Raw genomic sequence first — 20,022 nt, forward strand, 5'->3', positions numbered from 1 at the left:
GAGCAGATAATGTCCTGATTTCATACCCGTGCCCCGAGAGAGGAGGGTCCTGGCACCGTGTCTTCCATCAGAGGATGCAGAACGTCTCTCTCCTGTTGTGGTGTTTTTCAGTGCATCGTGAAATGGTGGCTGTGTCTCATCGTGCAGCACAGAGAAAATAGCGTCGTGTTGAAACGTTGCATAAAACTTGAGCGTTGTGAAGTTCTGTAGTGGAAGTAGTACTGCACGCAGCCGTTCATAACAAGACCTACAAGTTGCTCTTGGCCAGGGCGGGTGGTTGAGCTGGCTGGGCGTGCTGACTCAACAGGGCAAGTTTCTTTCTCTCCTCCTCCTCCTCTTCTGACTGCTCATCACCCAGGAACAGCAGATTCACGAGAACTTGTTGTTGAAACTTAACCTTTACCTTGAGGTTCCTCTTCAAAGTACGTGCAGCTGTGGTTCTTCACTTCAGACTTTCAGTGCTCTCAAGCTCAACAAGTGTTAAGGTGGCTAAAAACGGACGTGTTTTCAGGAGCGTGGGTGTGATGCACAAAAGCTGCTCTGAATGGGCTGAGCAGAGGGCCTCATTCTGCTCTGGGACACCCAGTGTTCCCCCGGTGGGTGTGCAGATACGTGGGGGATGGAGACACAGCAGGGCTGTTGGGATGGATGGGGGAGAAGGCTCAAGGAAGTGAAATCTGAAACTGTAGCTTCATCCGTGTGCCTACCCTGAAGTGTGTTAATCTAAGTGCACAGTAATGTCTCATGATACTAAGGGCTCAGAGCCTGCCGCCTGAGCCTGGCTCCTCCCTTTTTCATTTAACAGTGGCTGGAAGAAAAATAATCAAGTATGCTGGAAGAGAAACATTAATTAACTTTTAATTTAGATCTAACATATGCTTCTTAGTGCGCTGCATGAAAGAGTGAGTGTGCGGTATCTGCCATGTTATGCAGGGGGTGATGCCTTGAAAAAAAAACACAAGGAAAAGCCTCAGGTCTGAATGAGAAGATAGGGCTTTGACTCTACAGAAGGGTTTCGTAGCTTGATTAAAAGCTGCAGATGTGTGATAAGTTACTTTTGTATACATTTTGCATCTGAAACGACTTTCTCTATAACTTGGATTGTATCTGCTTTCTCTTAAGCCAAACTTGCAAGACGAAGTCAGGAGAGAGAGAACCTCGGCATGCTGGTCTGGTCGCCTAATCAGAATCTCTCTGAAGCAAAACGTAAGTCTCTTCAAATTCTTCTTTCTCCATTTCTCTTAAGTGTATCACTTACAGAATGTGAAGGTGCCACTTTCAGTAGAGAGGTTACGTCTGTGACCTTTTTATTATGCTTTGAAATTAATTTGAGCTTTGGAAAAGAAGAAAAGCCTACAAAGCAGCCCTCCAAAAGAACTTTGTTCCCCTCAGGCAGTTGTTCAGTGTAGCAAATACAAGGAAGCAGGGAAAGCAGGGGAAATGTGACACTTTTTTCCTTGGCATGAATTCTTTAAGATACTTACTCTCAGGCCTACATGATCTTGTTTGCTGGTGCCACAGAAGATGACAGAAATAACTGCTGAGAGCAAAATGAAAAGTGTTTTAGAATTACGGGGTGGCAGAAATCTATGGCAATTTGTAGTACCTTTTTCTGATAAAGCCACAAATGAAATTCACATCTGGAGCTCGTGGAGGTTTAAATGCCAGAACAATTGCAGTGCCTTGGAATTCCACGTGAGGGCAATTACCAGCTCTGTGTGTGTATTTGGGAACAAGTCTCAGTGCTGTTGCCAGATGGCAGAACTAGCTTTTGAAAGGTTTGTCTAGCTACAGTTGTCCTTGTGAATAAGTGGGACTCCTTGATTAAAGGGCTGCTGCTTGGAGGCAGTTACTAAAGCTAAACGTTTTTAGGGAAGGCAGCTGAAAGAGCTTATTTTTGATTTTATGCTTGAATCTTTTTTTTTTCTTTCTGAAGCTGGGACCAGGAATAAGAACCTTACATGCTTGTCCTCTGCAGATGTTTGTGGTGGCAGTATTAAGCTGATAGATGGCTTTTCCTTAGGCCCAAGGGCTGAGATGCATCACTGCACCATTGTGAGGCCTCTGCTAATTAAGGCAGCAGAGGCTGCATAAACTGGCTCTGTCAAGAAGTGGCTGGGATCTGCCCTGGGGCATTTGGTCCACTGAGGAAGTTGCCCCTTAAGTTATAAAAGGATAATAGTACTATGATCCCCAGATAAAAAGGGCTTTGCAAGGATCATGTTTGCCTTCTCCCTCACCAGTGGTGTCTTGTCTGCTCTCTGCTGGCTATTGCATGCTGAACTAAGTAAGACTGATGAGGAGAGAGAGATATTTGACAGTTATCTACAGCCAGAAACCTGTGAAGGCGTGTAAGAGTAAGAAACTGATGCCTCCACCAGGAGGCAAGGCTGCATGGGTCATCTGTGACACAGGATTCCTGTAGCTGCCTCTCAGGTCTGAGAGTCTTCTGAACCTCAGCTGTGCTTTGGAGCATTTAGTTTTTGTCTGATAGGATGTGGGTTTCTTGGAGACAGAGGAGAGAATGGAGGAAGAAAAGAAAGGATTTGTGGAACTGAGTAAAATCGTCAACTCGATATCATGGTAACTGGCACAAAATATGCAAGTATATTACAGAGTAAAAAGGATATGATATCTGTTAAGATGTCATGAACCTAAGAAATGAAAAACATAGTATGACTGATTTAAAAACTACATAGCAGTTGACTGTTGCTGGCACAACAAAGGTTGGGGAAAACTTGTGAATGCGAGGGCAAGAAAAAATTGCTCATAAGACTTGATTAAAATTTTAGCAACAGCGTAGGCACATCAGTGATTTTACCTTCCAAAAAGATACAGAAAAAAATGAATGAATATTTCATACGGTGTTTGGGGGTGAAGCAGTATGATCCTCTTGTGCAATACGTGACATACCAAGGTCTCCCAGGCACCTAGCTGGCTGTGGGGATGTGGTTGTCAAACAGCATCTGGTAGCAGCAAGCAGCCAAGGATCATTGGGAGAGGTGGCTGAGGGGGCTGGGGGTGGTAGGAACTCTCCAGCAGGTGGGGAGAGGGCAGCTCTGCAGGGAGGGAGAGAAGAAGAACAAGGTAAGAGTGGGCATTGCTTTGTCTCAGCTCAGTTTGAGCTGACAATACTGAAGGAAGTATCAGTTATTCCTAGCTCTGCCTGGTGTTAGCCAAAAATGAGCTATGAAGAACAAAGCAGTGCAGTGCTCTGCAAAGTCTGTAGAGCATTTGTTGTATGGCATGCAGAGTTCCCTAATCTGTATCGTGGTTTATGAACAAGGAGCATTGGGGACAGAAAGTCTCTTCAGCTGTTCTGGTGTTCACTTCCCAGTCTTGGCATTTGCTGATGGTGAATCCTAATTAAATGGGGTCTGTGAGAACGCCTAATAGGGCTGATGATCCACGCTGCCATCAGCGATCCGGAGTTGATACGGGGTTGCTGTGGAGAGAAACTGAGGGTAAGCCGTAGATTGACAAGATGATAAATAAAGCAAACACTGCCTTACAGAGTTTGTCTGGCTTACAGAGCGCTTTGGGTCTGTTTCCTAGCTTGAACTGATGCCAATGCAGTGGGTTCTTAATGACCCGACTGCAGAGTTACAAGTCTCTGCGCTGAAAGCTCTGGTCTTACCTTCTTTATCAAGACTGATGTCTGGAAAGAACTAGCTTGGAGTGCAATTCTAGGGGCACAGTGGGCAGGTAATTTGGCAAGGGCTTCCCAGCATCATGCTTGGCCCCAAAGGATGATGTGGGGGTAAAAAATGAGGTGGTAACTGGAGTGGTTTGCTGCCTCAGTCCTGCAGCATTCAGGAAAAAGGCTTCAGAATAGCGGCTTTAGTGGAAAATCTGAGAAAAGAATGGAGAATGGGAGCTACTGAAATGTTTGGAGAACTGAAGGCGAAGCAAACTCCATCTGTTCAGTTTACCGAGTAGAGACTGAAAGGGGACTGTTGAATTTTCTCTAAGGGGAATTTTGACATAGTAAAAGATGTATATAATGTAAATAAAGGGCTGCAAGAGAAGTCCACAGAGACTGAAATAAAATTCCTGAGTGTGTTTTTTAACTTTTTTGATTGACTATTGGAAGTTATCCAGGGAAGTGAAGGATTCCCTATTTCTTGATGCCTTTTTAAACCATGGGTTTTTGTGATATGTGTTATCCTTGGAGGGGGAAATCATCGGCCGTATGAGGCAGGAATGGAAGGAGTTGGGGTCTCCAGAAGGTTGGTGTAGCCCCTTGGTTTGTAAATGCTGTGAATCCTAGCTAGGATTTCATCCATCCTGCTCTTGTGGTAAGAGTCCTGGGACGTTGCTGTGTTCCTGGGGCTCCGTGTGAAGATGGAAGTTGCTGCAGCACACGTCAGTGATGGCTCGGAGCTGGTAGGTCCCACGAGCAGAGCAGTTCTGTGGAACCTTGGAGGAACTGATTGCCTGGATGCCATGAAATAATGGATACGGCAGAGAAGATTTAAAAAGAAGAAAAAAAAACAACACAACACACAAAACCAAACAGAAGTATGTTGGCTTACTGCTCACTTTCTTATCCTGTGCCTCGTTAACCATTAATCTTGTACAAACCGCTTACTGCCCTGCCCCGTATTGATACCGAAGCTGAATGCTGCCAGCCTGGTCCTTATCTGCCGTCAGGCTCCACTTTCAGGGGTCATAACAGTCCCCAGAGGGGGTCAGGAGCAGCTCGGTGGGAGACGGGCAGCCTTCTCTTTGCCTGGCATGTGGGAGGTGGGGAAGGAGAGGCAGGGAGTGAAAAATGCATTGTAAGGGTGCTGCGGAGATCCTGCACGGGAGCGAGCTGGGCCAGCACGAAGCTATTTATACCGCAGCAGTGTGTCTGTCGCCGTGCCAAGAGCTCCAACGGGTGGAACCATAACGATGGCACTGGGTTGGTTTGGAAATAAGCAAGTGCTGGCACGCTGCAGCTGCCCAGGAGGAAGGGGTGGAAAGCAGGCGGGAGAATAGGATGTGATGAGGGCTTTTATGCATCTGTAGTTCAAAGGTGAACGACGAGAGGAGAAAGCTGCTTTGTTTAGCTTGCGATAAGCTCTGTTTTGAAAGTCACTTGTCTGCTCTCTTCCTGACAGCACACACGTGCCCTGGATGTGAGGTTTGGTTCCTGACCATTATCGGGATGTTTTGGTGGGTGTCCCCGGTGGACTTGCAGCTTCTGGGTGGTGCTGAAGAGGCGGCCCTGTCCCCAGCAGCCCTGGGAGGGCAGCTCAGGGCTGCCAGCTGGGTCCCCTGCTCTTCTGCTTGACCTGCTGACAGATCAGTGCTCCAGCTTCAGGCACTCCCCAGCCCTCCCTTTCTTACCCTGCCTGCGGGACTGCTCCTGCCTCACCCTGTGCCTGCTTTGGTGTGCCTGGGGAGACCGCAGGCAGCCCCCTGTTCCCCGGGCAGGGTGGTGGATGTGCCCGAGGCTCCTGGGGATGAAGGCACGCTGGTCACGCTGAGCAGCAGGTGCTCCAGCACCCTCACCATGCGCTCAGCCAAACCTCTGGCTGGGGACAAAATGGGTTGGGGGGGCCTTAAACATGCTGCAAAACCCGATCCCGGGAAGGCAGCAGTGCCAGCTGAGGCTCTGATGGAGGAAGAAGTGCAGGTTGCCATGGTTACTGGGGATGTTAACCCTGTGGGGTGCGTTTTGGCAAGGGGAGGGACGTGTCCCTGCTCAGCAGCGGTGCCCCAGCCCTGCGAGCTCCGAGTTGGCCTCTGGGAGCTCAAAGCCTGGGTCCTGCCAGAGGCTGTGAGCGAGTGCTGGTTGTTAGCCTGCCCGCCGCTGCCTCGTGGGTGAGAGTTTTGGTAACCATCCTCAGGTGCCACAAGGAGGTGGATCCCAGATTTCGGAGGGCTGGCTGCTGCTGAGCGACTGGAGGCTGTCTCGAGCTGTGGTTTGAGGGTTAATCTGTGCGTAGAACAAGCTGTGGTTATTCTTCCCTCTCTCTTTTAAGAGGATGTGACACGAGCTTGAAAATCACCTTAATCTGGTTTTTCTAACCTAAAACGACAGAATAGAGGACAGGGAAGTATTTGTCTTATCAAGGTGCTGAGTGTGTCTTTGAAAAGGTTCCACACGCTCTGCGTTGGGTTTGTTTGCAGTGGGTAGCTGAGCCAAACAGCTCTAAGAAGGGCTTCTGCTTCCACGTATCCTTTCCCCCTCAGCTCACTTATTTTGGCCTGTGAATTCAGCGTGGACACACGGCTCCGTTAGCTGCCATCATCAGGTCTCATTTTCCTCATTTCCTTGGGGCACGGGGCGCGCTCACAATAAGTGAATGTGAGTGGAAAACCACAGATGGGAGAGACGAGACAGGGAAAAGCGATCTTAAAAATTCCCTCTTGAAAAACGAAGCCTCTGTTTAACAGGGTGCATTGGAAGTGGAAGGGATTCGTGCTTCACAGGTACCCAGGAGCCAGCCCTGCAGCAGCCGGGAGGAGGATGGAGTCCCACGTGTGTTCAGCAGCAGCAAAGCTTTGTCCCTCCTCTCCAAACACTGCGAGCGAGGGCTTTGAAATGGCTGGAACTGTGGGTTTAATGATTTTCCCCCTTCCCTCCAGTCCCCCCTGCCTGAAGGGTTACAGCCCAGTGCTCTGGTTTATAAGGCGACCCCACGGAAGGCTGGGTTGGCACTGAGAGCGCAGCCCCCTCGGCTCTGGGGTGGGAGAGTGGGAGCAGCTCGGGCTTTGCCAGCAGCCAGCAAAGTCCTGCTGAACTCCCAGCCTAGCTCAGGCTTTTCTATTTGGGGCTGGCTGGGTGCAGTGGGAGGTTTTGGAAGATGGAGTGTGTGCATTGTGCTTTTTTTTCATTTGGGGTTTTTCTTCTTGTTTGTGTCTGAGGGTTTTTTTTTTTTTTTAATCCTTCTTTTGAGAATAAGAAAAATGTTAGCCTTAAAAATAGCTGCCAGGTAGATCCAAAGCTTCCAGGTCTCTGAGGGGTGGACTTCAGGGGTTGTAATTCTTGCCTGCAGCTCGACGCTCACCTTTTCTTGCTTCCAGGGAAGACAGAAAGGAAACAAAACAACCAACACAAAAACCCCACAAACAACGCCCCACAAAAAAAATAAAAAGGCAAAGAAAAAGGCAAAAACCACTTCTGATCCTTCTATTTGTATGTGCTCCTTCATTTCCTTCCCTAGAAATATGAGCTTGGCTGTCCCAGTGACAGCAAAAAGGATTAATGGAAGAGCAGAATTGGGTTTATGTTTATCCCTAATCCAAATTTCATATTATGCAGCGAACCTGGCAGCTGTGAAGCTTGGATGCAAATGCCATAGCTGAAGAATACAACTCCGTGAATCCAGAAATGAGATAACTGGTGTTTAATTTAGGATTCTGCTCGAGTGTAGCTACAGAAATAATACAGTCATGGCCACTTCCACCAGAAGCTGCAGTTGCTGCACTTAAAAAAAATGCTCAAATACGAAGGTAGGCAGTATTTCATTCTAGCTGAGGCAACTTTTGATGCTTAAAGTGTGGATATTACCAACAGCAAAAAAAAAAAAACAAACAAACAAAAAAGATAGGCTTCAAAGGCTCTGGGTGTATCCCAGAAATGGCTGAGTTGCCTCAAACTTCGCTGCAGTTCCCCTTTGTTTGTCAGCTGCTGTGCTCGTTGCTGTTGCAATGCCGTGTGGAAATCTCAGAGCAGCTCTTTCATCATTATTACTGCAGGTTGATATTTCTGGATCCGGGATGCATGTTTAAATGAAAGCTGAGGCTTTAACCCTTTCACAGCAGGGGTTTGTGTCTGAGCCAGGAAAGCAATTCAGTTCAAAAGGACTAGCGTGTGTGTGTGTGTTTGCAATGCGTTTCACCCAAGGTACGGAGGACTTTATCAAACAAAAATAAAAAAAATAAAAGCCAAAATTCCCCCAAAACCCCCAAAGAAAGAGGAACATGTTGGAGAGTATCCAGGAAAAGGGCGTCTGATCTAAGGTAGCTGCGTAATCCTGGAGGAATTTTTGCTGCTGTGCTGTGTGTGGGGGGGTGGCAGTCACCAGTTTCTTCATGTGCCTTGTTCTCTCCTGCCACCTGTTTGTTCCTCTTTTTCACTGCAGTATGAAACGGGCCCTCAAACGTGGCAAGATGACCCAGTTTGAAAATGCCAGCTGCCACCACGGTTGCGACTGCAGGGGCTGAACCAGAGCTGGCGCTCGGAAGAAGCACGATGCGTTTTTTTTTGTTTGTTTTTAAAGAGAAGTTCAGAGACGAGGTGACGGGGATGTAATGGAGTGATGATAGCGCTGTTAAGAGTCACCCTGGCAGCCAGCCTTGATCTGAAAGGCGTTTGGGAGCAGTCCTAGGCAGGCTGAGAGGCGCTGTGTGAGCTGTAGGACCAGTGTAACGAGAAGCAGCAGGCTGCAGCTACGCTGGGCTGCCTGGCCCAGCCCTGGGCCGGGCTGAGCGTGCTCCAGTCTTGCTGGCTCTAGTGGGAATGGCAGCCTCTGAGCCTTTCGGTGTAGTTTTTTTTTTTTTTCTTGACCTCGTGTCTCTTATTGTAGCTTTGAGGGAAGAGTAAGAAGGGTGAGGATCTGGAAGGTAACTGCTTGTTTCGTCCTGGAGCTGGCTGGTGAGCAAAAGCACCAACAGGAGCCTGTTGATAGGGATGTGATGGGAGCTGTGCGCAGGCAGGGAGGAGCTCTTGTGGGGTACGTCTTTCCCTGAGGAATGTCACGGGCATAAGGTTGCTGTGATGAATTCACCCTGCTGCTGAGTGTGACCTTTACAGAGGTGCTGGAGCAGGAGGCAGAGCAGCCAGGCTTTCTCAAGAACATGTGCCAGAGCTTCCCTCTCCGTAATGTTTGTTCTAGCATTCTTTGCTCTAATTAGGAACCACTCCTGCTAATTATTTTTCCTGTACTCTTATTTTTGCCCTCCACATGCAAGTTATTTTCCAGTCATACGCTCCTCATGCACTTTCACATGGTGGTAGGGGTAGTTATGAATTTCCTAGCATGGCAAGCATCGGAAGTAATAAATAATAACCTAAGGAAGGTCTGGGCTTCTAAATCCTGGCTGAAAGCAGCGGCCACATACCATGTTTTCATGTTGTTTGGGGTACCAGGAATTCCCCTTCAACTTAACCTGCAGCAGGCACTTGTTAGGTGCCTTAGTTCACGGCCTGCCTTAGTCCAGCAGCTGGCCTGTTCCTGCAGCACACAAGGGTGGGAACTTTCAAGAGATTGGGGCAGACAGTGGGGGGTTAGAGCCACAGCCAGCCTCGAGGTAAGTCGTTCCCTCTAGGTTACTCAGTCCCTGTGCATTGGATGTGTTTGTCTCGTCTCTGTCCTGCTTCCTTCCAACGTGCTTGCACCCAGGGGATAAGGGAGCCTTTCCAAGCACATCTGAGATGTCATTTGGGATTCTCAGCACCCTGGTGCCGTAGCGCAGAGTGCTGCTGTCAAAAGGTCCTCCCCTTCGCAGAAGGGGCCAGTCCCAAACATCTCAAAATGGGTTTTTAACTGCATATGTAGAAGGAACAAAAGCATCTCAGCAGTACTTCAGAAAACATGGTGAAGATCAGTTCACATCCATTATCAAGCTGCCTTCACTTGGTCCCTATCTTTCTTCATTTAGTGTCACAACTTCTTGTTCACTAGTGCAGAGCTCTTCTGGGTCACTGAGAAGCAGTCTGTGCTCCAGACCCTTCTCACTCACCTAGCGAGGGAGGCCAGCAGCAACCAACCAACCCCAAACCAAGCCACCAACCCCCCACATTCAACCAAGAAGCACTGCTCCTGTGCCTGACCCCCTCACCATCCCAGAGCAGAGCCTTCTGCTCCAGCTGCCGCAGAGCTGGAGGCTGCTGGCTGCACCTGGAGGGCTCTGCCCTGCCCGAGCAGCTCCGTGCTCAGCACATCGCTGCCTCCCAGCAGCCGTGGGCAGCTCCGCAGCGTGACTCCGGCTTCTGTCCCCTCACTGTCTGCTGGCCTGCCCCACGCGTCCTACCCGCCCGAGTGACATTCTCCAGGGAGGTGGCCAAGGGACAAACCGTTCATTTCTCTGCCTTTTGTATGCGTTATAAAGGGGGTCAGCGTGGCTCCTACTCTCTCGTGATGGGTTTTATTATCAGTAACAATAATAACGAGCTGTAATTTAGCCTGATGGCCATTCTGCTCCCACACACCCCTTCTGTGCGGGTGCCCTGGGTCGTGACGTGACAGAATTACTCGTGCTGGTCAAGGAGCTTGACTCGGCTGCAGAGCTTTATTAGTTTGTGTTCCGAGCACAATGGGAATGCAACAGCTCTGGGTTTAGACAAGAGCCTTCAAAATCTTGTTGAGGGTGGGAAATGAACCCCGTGGAAGGTTTCATCCTCTTTACAGGGCTTTGTGTCTGGATGTTCACTGGCAGCTTCGGAGGCTGGTTGACAGCAGGCTGCTTGATCCGGCCTTTGAGCAGTCTGCTGACCCAGAGTGGCTGCTCCGTGCTAGGTTTTTGGGTAGGTTTTTTGTTTGCTTTTGCGTATGAGGTCGCTCCTTTCATGAATTACTTTATTCACTTGCTCAGAAAGCTGTGTTTCCATGCTGCTGGTGTAATACAAAACGAATTTCAGCAGATACAGCGTGACATGTGGATGAGGAGTTGGGAAATGTTCCTAGGTATGAGACCTAGGATGAACCTTCCATGAGACTGCTAGTCTGAGTCTGTTTCCCCACACTGACTCTGTTGTTAGTGTGTCAGACTTTTTTTTTTTTTTTTTTTTTTTTTTTTTCCCAAAGTAGTGAATGAAGAAAGGCTGAGAGAGCTGGGGCTGCTCAGCCTGGAGAAGAGAAGGCTCTGGGGAGACCTCACAGCAGCTTTTCAGTACTTAAAGGGGGCTTATAAAAAAGCAACATTTTGCTCAGTCAATGACAGGACAATGGGGACAAAATTTAGCTTTAGGCTAAAAGAGGAGGGATTTAGATTAGAGGTTAGGAGGAAATTCTTCACTCAGAGGCTGTGAGGCCCTGGCACAGGCTGCCCAGAGAAGCTGTGGATGCCTCATCCCTGGAGGTGCCCAAGGCCAGGCTGGATGGGGCTTTGGGCAACCAGGGCTGGTGGGAGGTGTCCCTGCCCATGGCAGGGGGCTGGAGCTGGGTGGGCTTTAAGATCCCTTCTGACCTGAGCTGTTCTATGGAACTGTGGCTTTTGGAAACGATGCATGGAATCAGCTACTCTTTAGGAGTGCAAAAAGTAGTGATTTCCATAATAAAATCTGCATGAGGGAGGCTGCTTCTAATCCAAGTTAATGTCTCTTGAACCATCTGATCAAATAGTTCTTTAAATCTCCTACCCGTTGTGACAAGCACATTGATAACGCAGCTACTTGCATTGTTTGGGCATGTTCCTGCCTTGAAGTATGGAATCTGGGGCTGTGGCTTCTCTGCAGAGTGAACTCAGGCCATGGACTGACAGCGGGGTACAGCTGGCTTTAGGACTCCCTGTACTGAACCGTGCAAAGATCTGCTCTGCTGTAAGCCTGCTCTCGTTAGGTGTGTGCCCTATGCATTTACCCCATGGTCACTTTCTTGTCTGTGTCCCAGAAGCTCACACAGGGATCGAGCATTGCCTCCCTGCCAGCAGGTACCGTGTGCTGCTGTATGATCTGACACGGGATCCCAAATCCTCGTAGGTTAGTGGGCCGAGTGGCTCTGCCTGTTTGGTACTGGGTCCCAAAGGTGCAGATTCCCCTGGGCTGTCAGATCGCCCTCATCCTTCCCCCCTGTGGCACACAGGAGGCGCCCGGGGCTCTGTGCAGGTAGAGCCGTGCTGCCCCTCCAGGAAGGCAGTGCTGATGCCAGGGCTGAGCAAATCTCCAGCTGAAGCTTAAATGCGTTCCACGTGCAAGAAGCCGTCTCTTTTCCCTCAGAGTGCTCCGTGTGCATCCTTACGGTGGGTATCCATCCTCCTGATGCGCTGGCACCAGCTGAGGGCGCAACTTCAGGAACCAGCCTGTGTTGGTAAAAGCTTTAAGGGCAACGTGCATCCTAGCAAAAGGCCTTCCCTGGAAAACAGCTTTAAAGGGTTCTGACGAGCTACCGAAGCCGTGCTGGGTGTGTGAGTGCCCCCGTGGCTGCGGTACAGCTTTCTTGCTGCTGCAGCACAATCTGAAGGCAGGTGGGTCAGGTCTTGAACCATCACTGGAGCTCCAGCTTTGGGCTTAGCTTTAGATGCCGGCAAAGCAAAGAGGAGGATTAAGAAAGAGAGATGGGAAATAGCTGCTTTTCTTTGCTAGCATGAGTGTGTTTCCCTTTGAGAAATAAAACTGTCAGCAGGCACAAGGGCTGCTTGCAGGGGTCAGATCTCTCAGCAGCAGGGCACTCCACTGCATCCCTTCATCCTGCCACCTGAGGCTGCAGCTCCCTGTCTCCAGGTGTGGCTGGGAGCGACTTCCCACATCGCTGCTGGTTTCCATCCAGCCGTGCCTGTTCCTGCCTGCTCATCCCTGCCCTCGCGCTGTGCTGGGGTAAGGAACACGTCCCACTTCTGGCTGGGCCATTCAGACCTGGCCTTTCTCAGGGTGCCTGGGGGTGTGAGGGATGCTCACCCTGGCCCTGCTGCTGAAGGACATGAGGTGATGGCCAAGTGGATCTGAGCCATGGGGAGGTGAGTGGGTGGGAGCTGAGACCTACTGTGTGGTTACTTGGCTCGAGGTACCCTGCCCCTGCTGCTCCTGTTCGTGGTGACTTCCCCAGCTGAGGTCAGTTTTTCTTTGCCTTGAAGTTGCATCCAGGCTTTTGCCTCACCTGCTGTAGATACAGCAGGTATAAGCGGAGTTAAGGCCCAAATCTTTTCATGCCTTTCATTTGTGAAGTGTTGAAGTGGCCTTTGTGTTGCTGCAGTGCTCTCTCTTCCTAGAAGCAGTCTGAAAGGAGGCCACCTACCTGCCCAGGTGAGTGCAGCAAGGGGCCTAAAGCATGGCTGTGCCCTGGCTCTCCGTCCCTCTCCTGCTCCTCTTGCCAAGGAGAGGAAATATGCCTTGGAAAAACTAACAGCCTCTTAAACAGATGGGTTTTGTTTGCTTTTATACCCAATTCCGCCCAGAAAAAGTGGTCAGGCCCATCTCGTTTTGGGCTCTGCCTGCTCCCCACTGCCTCCTGTTGCTGCTCACTTGAGTGAGCGGCTTTGTTTGAGCTCGGCTCTTCTCCTGCCTTCCTCTCCTGTGCTGGGGCCACGAGGTGGCAGGATTGTTCCACCGAGGCGGCGGGACGGCAATGCAGCTGCTCATTTCTACACCGAGGTAGAAACTGTGGCGAGTTGTTTGTCTACTGTCACAAGTGTTTTGACAATTGGAAGGATTTCACATGTATGTGTCTAATCCCTGCTCCTTATTTTCTTTATGTCAGATTGATTTGTTCTGGGTCTCGACTTCTTCTGTTCCGAAAGGAGGGGGAGAGGAGGGGGAGATGGAGAGCCGCATCCGAAATCCCTCACAGGTTCCAGCATTGATCAGACCCCGTGAAGCACATTACCGAGGCTGTGAAGGCTGCTGCTTTTGTCCTTATTTCACCCTGTTCTGTCAGGGTATTGCATCACGTAATATGCAAAGTGTTCAGAGCTCCTGCAGTACCCCAGTAATAGGGGTGAACTGAGGTTGCAGCAACAGCTCTACCTCTGCATTCCTGGTGCGTTCCCTGGGCTTTAGCGCTCCCGCCTCTGCTGCAAACCCTCCTCGGGGTCACTGAGTCCACCAGGCACAACACGACGCTTGTGGGGTCTGTAAGAAGCAAGCTGGGGATGGGTGTGGGGGGAGTTCTCCCCAAAGACCCACTTGGAGAGAGCGTTTCATCTGCTCAAGTGCTGAGGAGGGGAGGCATCGCTTTCAGGCGTCTCTCTCCTCGGAGCTCTCCCACCCCCCAGCCCAAAATTAATGCTCCTGTTTTACATCTCTGAATTCACGGCTCGAGGATGCGGGACTGAAAATCAGCAATGCAGTTGTTTGCTCGTGTCAGCCAAGAGGGTCCCCTTCCCTTAGCCTCTAGTGAGGAATTCTTGCGGAAAGGCAGCTAGCAGAAGGAAAGGCTGAGAGAGAGAGACAGCTGGAAACAAGACCGCGATGTTCAGGGGGCTGAGGGCACCATTTTGGGCAGAAACTCCTCTTTCTAGATGGTGGAGGAGAAGCACTTTGCTCTGCTCCCTTTCTCGTTCCCCTACATCTCCCTTCTCTGCGTTAATGCTGCGCTCGGGGTCCTTTGGTCATCTTTTTGTAGGTCTCCCTCCCTGTGTTAGAGAGAGGTGCTTTTTGAAAGCATCTGAGCACCCCGTGCTCCTCTTTGCTGGTGAGGATGTGTGCGTGGCTCTGTTCCCTTCGTATGCCCACCTTTTTCCCCCTGCCTTCCTGCACATGCCTGCCTGTAGGAAGGAGCTCTCTGGGTGCTCCCTCCACTCTGGTCAGGGGCTGTGCGTGGGGTCCTGCTCTTCCCCACCACAGCTAAAACACATACAAGGGAAGAAACGTAGCCCAACTGGAAAAGAAACAAACCAGTTTGTGCTTCTGCTCTGTCCCTCCTCCCGCATCTGGTTTCTAGTAGCAACAAGAGCCTCCAGAGGAGCCGAGCATCTCCTGTGTCACACAGACACCCGTCTCTGCCCAAGTGCTGTCGTTCTGGCCCGCTCTGTGCAGAAACACTTCCAGCACCGGGCTGGGTGTGAGAGGAGGGGAGGGCGTCCCCATCTCCCCTGCTCAGCTGCAGTTGTGGTGGCACGGCTTGTGCCGGGGCTGCTGGGCTGGCAGGTTTGTCTGGTGTAAGCAGGGCTCTGCCCCGGGCTCCTGCTGCCTGCACAGATCGCTGCTTGCACGCCGAGCGTGGCTGAGTGCTGCTGAAAGGCAGGATTTCACGTGCCCGCTGCCCTGGGCTCGCTGGAAGCACGTGGGGGAAGGCAGGGGTGGAAGAGAGCGCTTATTGCTCTGGGCTGGCATGCGAAGCATGAAGCTGGTGGCAATTCCAGGCTCTGCTGGTATGGGAGGCAAAAGGGAGCCTGTGACTCAGCCGGTGCCCTGCTCTTCCTTGCTTGGTTCGTGCAGAGGGGGATGGTAAAAAGAAGGGAGTGCTGGAGACACCGCCAGACCTCCCCGATGGTGCAAGCACCAGAGTGAGCCACAGCTAGCCAAGAAGCGACAGGCGCAGCGAGCCAGGTCAGCTTGTTCCCTGCCTGCGTGCAGGAGCACAGCGCTGGACTCCTTGTCCTTTCTTCTGCAAACACTCCTAGGGGATAGGAAGAGCTCTCCTTTGCTCGTGGTTGGTGTGCTGCCTTGTCTCTTTTCTTCTCTCTTTGCAGCAGCGAGGTACAAGACGGAGGTGTTACGTCCCCACCATGCCAAGGAAGGCATCCTGTCCCCTTTCATGGTGCAGACTGCTGCTACCAGACACTGTGGTGTTCTGACTTAATTCAAGAAAAATCCCACTGGTGTGGGGGATCCTTGCAAATGTTCTTAGGATCTTGGGATTAGGAGAGAAAAGGCTGTAATGATTTTTAGGGGTGGGGAGCAAGGGAGGGGAGAAGAATGCTTTCATTGCCTGTGGTGTCTGGCAAAAGAAATGTAATATGCTGGAGAGCAGAATGACCTCATCTCGTCTCTGTATATATTAAAGGATAAGATGCTGAAGTCAAATCAGGACCCGTAGCTTTTTCTCCAGTGAAGCGAGCTGGTTAATGCAGCAGTACTTGGCATTCAGGGGCTTGATTCAGCCTTGGACTTCAGAGAATACAACTCCTTTCCCTCCTCCCTTCCTTCACCTCCCCCGTAGACAAAATGTATCACGCTGCATGTGGAATACCTGTCCTGAGGAAGCCAAGAGCACTTAGCTGAAGTACTGGGAAATGCCATACTTAGGATTTCCTGGCAGCCTCTGCTTTTGGTGTGCTTATGAAGTCTGGGAGCATCTGAAGTTGCACATCTGCCCACATCCTTCTGCCCTTCCCTTCCTCGTTCCGTGGGTGGAGGGAAGGATGGTGTGTGAAGAGGCGGTTCCCTTTGCTGTCCCCACGTGGTCCTCCTGGATGCTGTTATCTCCTCGGGCTGTGGTTCTGTGACCTTTTCTGTCTTCCTGTGGCAAGGCTGGTTTCAGAGGTTCCTACCCTGCTGAAACCATCAGGATGTTCGATTCAGCAATGCAGCAATTTCAGCCTGAGAAGCCTCTATCACCATCCTGTCACCTCCAATGGCTGTGCAACTCTTCTGTGATGTTTGTATAACACCAGAAAAGGCTGTCAGCAAGCAGGGAGGGTTTTTATCCCAGTCCAGCACCGTCCTGAGAACCAACTTGCAGACTTGGAGAGACAGATGCACGTTTGCTGCGGGGCTGTAACCGAGTGGCTGCGGCTACACCTTTCCTCAGAGGGCCAATAAAACCTAGTGAACCCATCCCGAGTGTGGTCCAACAACCAGGCTCGTCAGCCTTTGGGAGTGCCCCTTGTGCGCAGGTGGGTGGGGAGAGCAAGAACTCCGTGGGGTGTCCTCGCTGACGTGCATCGTGCTCTTCTCCTGCCATGACATGCGGCTGTGTCAGTGTTGTCACAGGCTTCTCCATGGCATTTAACAAAATAAAGGTGTTGCAAAAAAAAAAAAGTGTGAAAATGAGTTAGTGCATCTTGCCAAATCAAGGCTGGGCATTGGTATCAAATGCCACGTTGCCTAGTAAGACGGGCTGTCTGCTTCACCTGGATTTCATTTGTTTCCAGTGCTGACAAGCTGAAAACAAGAGGCCGGTGCTCTGCTGCTGTGCCTTTTCTGATCTGTCCTCTCTGTTTTGCCCAATAACTTCTGAGCTCACTGCTCAGTTTCCTCAGTTGAAGACAGAATCGAGGAGTGTCCTGGCATGAGGAGGAGGCTTTAAGAAATGCCATGCTGTTAGACAGCAGCGCGTCACGGCGGGTTCTCATGGAGCAAAAGGCATGGGAGCAGCACGTGTGAGAGCTGAAGTTAATCATGAGGCACAAACCGTGGGAAATGTGGCTTCCTCAGCTGCAGTGCTCGCAGAACCGTTTCCTTCCTTAGTTGCTGTGCGTGCTCTCCACGTCATTGTTGGATGCTCAGCACAGGAATTTGGTTGCGTCCCTCCCCTCGTGTGCAGAAAAAGAAGGGAGAATGAATTTGAGCTTATTGCTAATGACTCGTCTGGAAGTTCGATGTTTGTACACCAGTGAGAACTCGGGCCACGTGTACCTCTTCGAAGCCTTCCAGGTGCTTTGCACATCAGAAATCCTACAAACAACCAATGCTTCCAGCATCCTCTGCTCTGTCAAGTGAAGTGGGAGGCTCACTTTTAGCTTATTTTTCAAGGGTTTTATCATTATGGCATATCCAATGATGGCCAAGTGCAAGGACACAGGTTTTGGAAGAACAGCGCTGGATGCTGCCTTAGCTCCAGTTGCAGTTGGATGTGACGTGAGCTCAGTCACTCCTACTGGGAGAAACATTTGGGATTTAGTTTTGTCTGTACAAAATGCAACTCCACAGGGCATCTTCATGTTATAAAGGTTAAAAAACTTGCAGGGGCCTGGTGTGTAGAGGTGGGGTTTGGTCCAAGATGAGAATTGCTGAGGCACAGGGACCGAAAAATTTGCCAAGATAGCTGCAGTGATTGTGTAATGCTAGGATTCTGGCAGTATTGGAAGGGTATGGGTTGTCTTTGGGGTGTTCTGTTCGTAAGAAAACAGCTGCTTTGGGGTGGGGGGGTTAAAAGAAAAAAAAAAAAAAAAAAAAGAGTTGGGACTCATATCTCTGCAGTTCTGGAGAATGAGGTTGAAACTAGAAGATGTTAAAAACTTTCAGAGAGTAAGTAAATGGGAGCAGATTGTGGGAGAAATGCTTGTGCTTTTAATTCAAAAATACCTGTTTTGAAATATTATATGCTGTGTTTCGGAAGTATTGGAACTGGCTTGGTTATCACGCATCATTTAAGCTTGTTAAGGACAATACGGAGTAGTTTGGCTGTTTTTCTTTTGTTTCCTTCCTTTCTTGACTGGTTGGAAACAGCAGCTCTTTATGTGAGTTCGGTGTGGAGGATACAAAGACCATGGCTGAAGTCAGAGCTGCAGGACTGTGTTTTAGCCTGGGAAGGGAAGAAGAAATGAGATAATTGTATGAAATGCCCTTATGTCTTCTCTTTGTTTTTCAGTGGACGAATACATTGCCATTGCTAAAGAGAAGCATGGATACAATATGGAGCAGGTAACAATCCTTTGAATGCTTACTTTATTTAAAAAGTTGTTTTCAGCAGGTATTAAAACTTGACTTAAATGACTGTTTGCAAGTTTATCTTCCCCTTGTGCTTTTTTTTCTTTCTTTCTCTGTTTTCTTCTGTTTACTTCTCCCCAAACTGGCTGTTCCTAATGGTGACCCATACTCTGGGATTATAGAGTTCACCTTGAATTTTACATAAAGAGTCAAAAGAAGAAAACAAAAACATCATAGTTTCTAGAAGAGTTTGACCACAAGTATTAAGCGTCCTAAGGTGACCACCTGTTGAACGCTTTCGGAACCCCTAAACAACATTAAAAAGGCCAATGACGTGTGTTTGGGCTGCTGCCTGCTTGTGTTGTGGTTTCCAGTTGACTGCTCCACAGCTGCTTCATGGATATCTTGGATTATTAATGAGCTATTGAACCATCATGTTCTTTTGAGACAAACCCATATCCAGGACTACACACCTTAAAAATGTGTTGCAGATGATTTTGCCATTTGTAAGTGAGCTCTTAGGTGTCTGTGCAGTACCAGTAGACAACTTCACCAGCCGTCCCTGAGGTTAGCCACTGCCTTCAGCTCAGGGACTGAAATCCTGTTTCAAGGGGCAGACCTCTCCTTTACTCCACTCGGTCTAGGATTGTGTACTAATCTTCCATATATTAACTAACATCGATTTCAACACTTGCCTAGGGAGATGAGTAGTGACTGGGGAAATTTTTCTGAACTCTCTACAGAGTTTCCTTATGCACTTGCCCGGAAAGGTAAGGCGGGGAATCTTATGACTTACTGTATTGGCAAATTACATACTGTAATCTCTACAAAGGGATTCTAAGAAAACTTGAAAATTTATGAATTTGTTCAGGCAGAAGCCATTACCATAGAAGTCTGTGATTTGGTCAGGCAGGGGGTTTATTTAAATGATTCTGCTGTCTTTGAGTCAGGCTTTCAGTGGTTGATATTCATCCTCAGAAAGACTTCTTGTGGGACATGAACATTAAAATCGAAATAGCCAGCAAAAGTTTCTGAAAACTCAGGATGATCAGAGTTAATATTTGTAGTTTCTAAAAGCAGAAAATGCCAATAAAAAGAACAAAAAAGCACTGAAAGGCTGCATGCTTAAATCCAGATGAAATCCTGGATGGCTCACTTCAACTGAGATAGGTATATCCAAGTACTGGAAATTGTGGGTAATGTTTGCTAAAAGAGTAATAAAAGCTCAGGATAATAAAAGCCAATTTTGTCATTTCAGTGGAGAAATATTTGGAGAGTGTAGACTGATCCAGAAGAGTGATGAAGATGAAGCCTGTGATTTTTAAACAAACCGAATTCTTGTAGTTTGGAAAACTTTATTTGGCTAGCAGCCTTGCGTTCATTTTAGTGTTGGAAATAGATACCTCCTACCCTTTTCTCATAGCACCTCCTCCCCATCTGCCTTCCCGCTGCCCACCCCTCCTCTGGGTACAGAAGTTTTGGGACTCTCCAAACCAGGGCACGGGAGCTAAAAATGTCCCTCCTTCTAAAAACTTTTCCACTTCTTCTCTAGCGCTCTCATGTAGTGCTCTGGAGATGAACACATCCCAGGTCCTTTGGGATTTCCTAGACTACCAAGCGAGGTGCTTCCAGGAAATAAGTGGAAAGGATCTGCCTTGTACCATGACTTGTATTACCAAGGGACACTTTTTCTTCAGCAGGTGCCATGAGTGTCTCTGTTGGCTGGGTAGCTTTGGAAGAGCCCGTACAGCCCCCCTGGAAGCCAGGCAGGACGAGCTTTAGGATTTGGCCCCTTCAGGATTTGGCTCTGCTGGCTGCTGCAGGCCTTTCCCACACGT

General features: G+C 49.4%; 1 protein-coding gene across 1 annotated transcript in view; it reads left to right on the plus strand.

The window, feature by feature from the left end:
* RCOR1 (REST corepressor 1) overlaps window positions 1-20,022 on the plus strand; it is an 80,932-nt gene that overhangs the window by 38,534 nt on the left and 22,376 nt on the right. The window contains exons 3-4 of the mRNA XM_084521770.1: window positions 1,123-1,206; window positions 18,126-18,178. Coding sequence (XP_084377896.1) covers window positions 1,123-1,206; window positions 18,126-18,178 — 137 coding nt within the window. The remainder of the gene's footprint in view (window positions 1-1,122; window positions 1,207-18,125; window positions 18,179-20,022) is intronic.

The sequence above is a fragment of the Aythya ferina genome, assembly GCF_964211825.1.
Source record: "Aythya ferina genome assembly, chromosome: 5".
Taxonomy (NCBI): domain Eukaryota; kingdom Metazoa; phylum Chordata; class Aves; order Anseriformes; family Anatidae; genus Aythya; species Aythya ferina.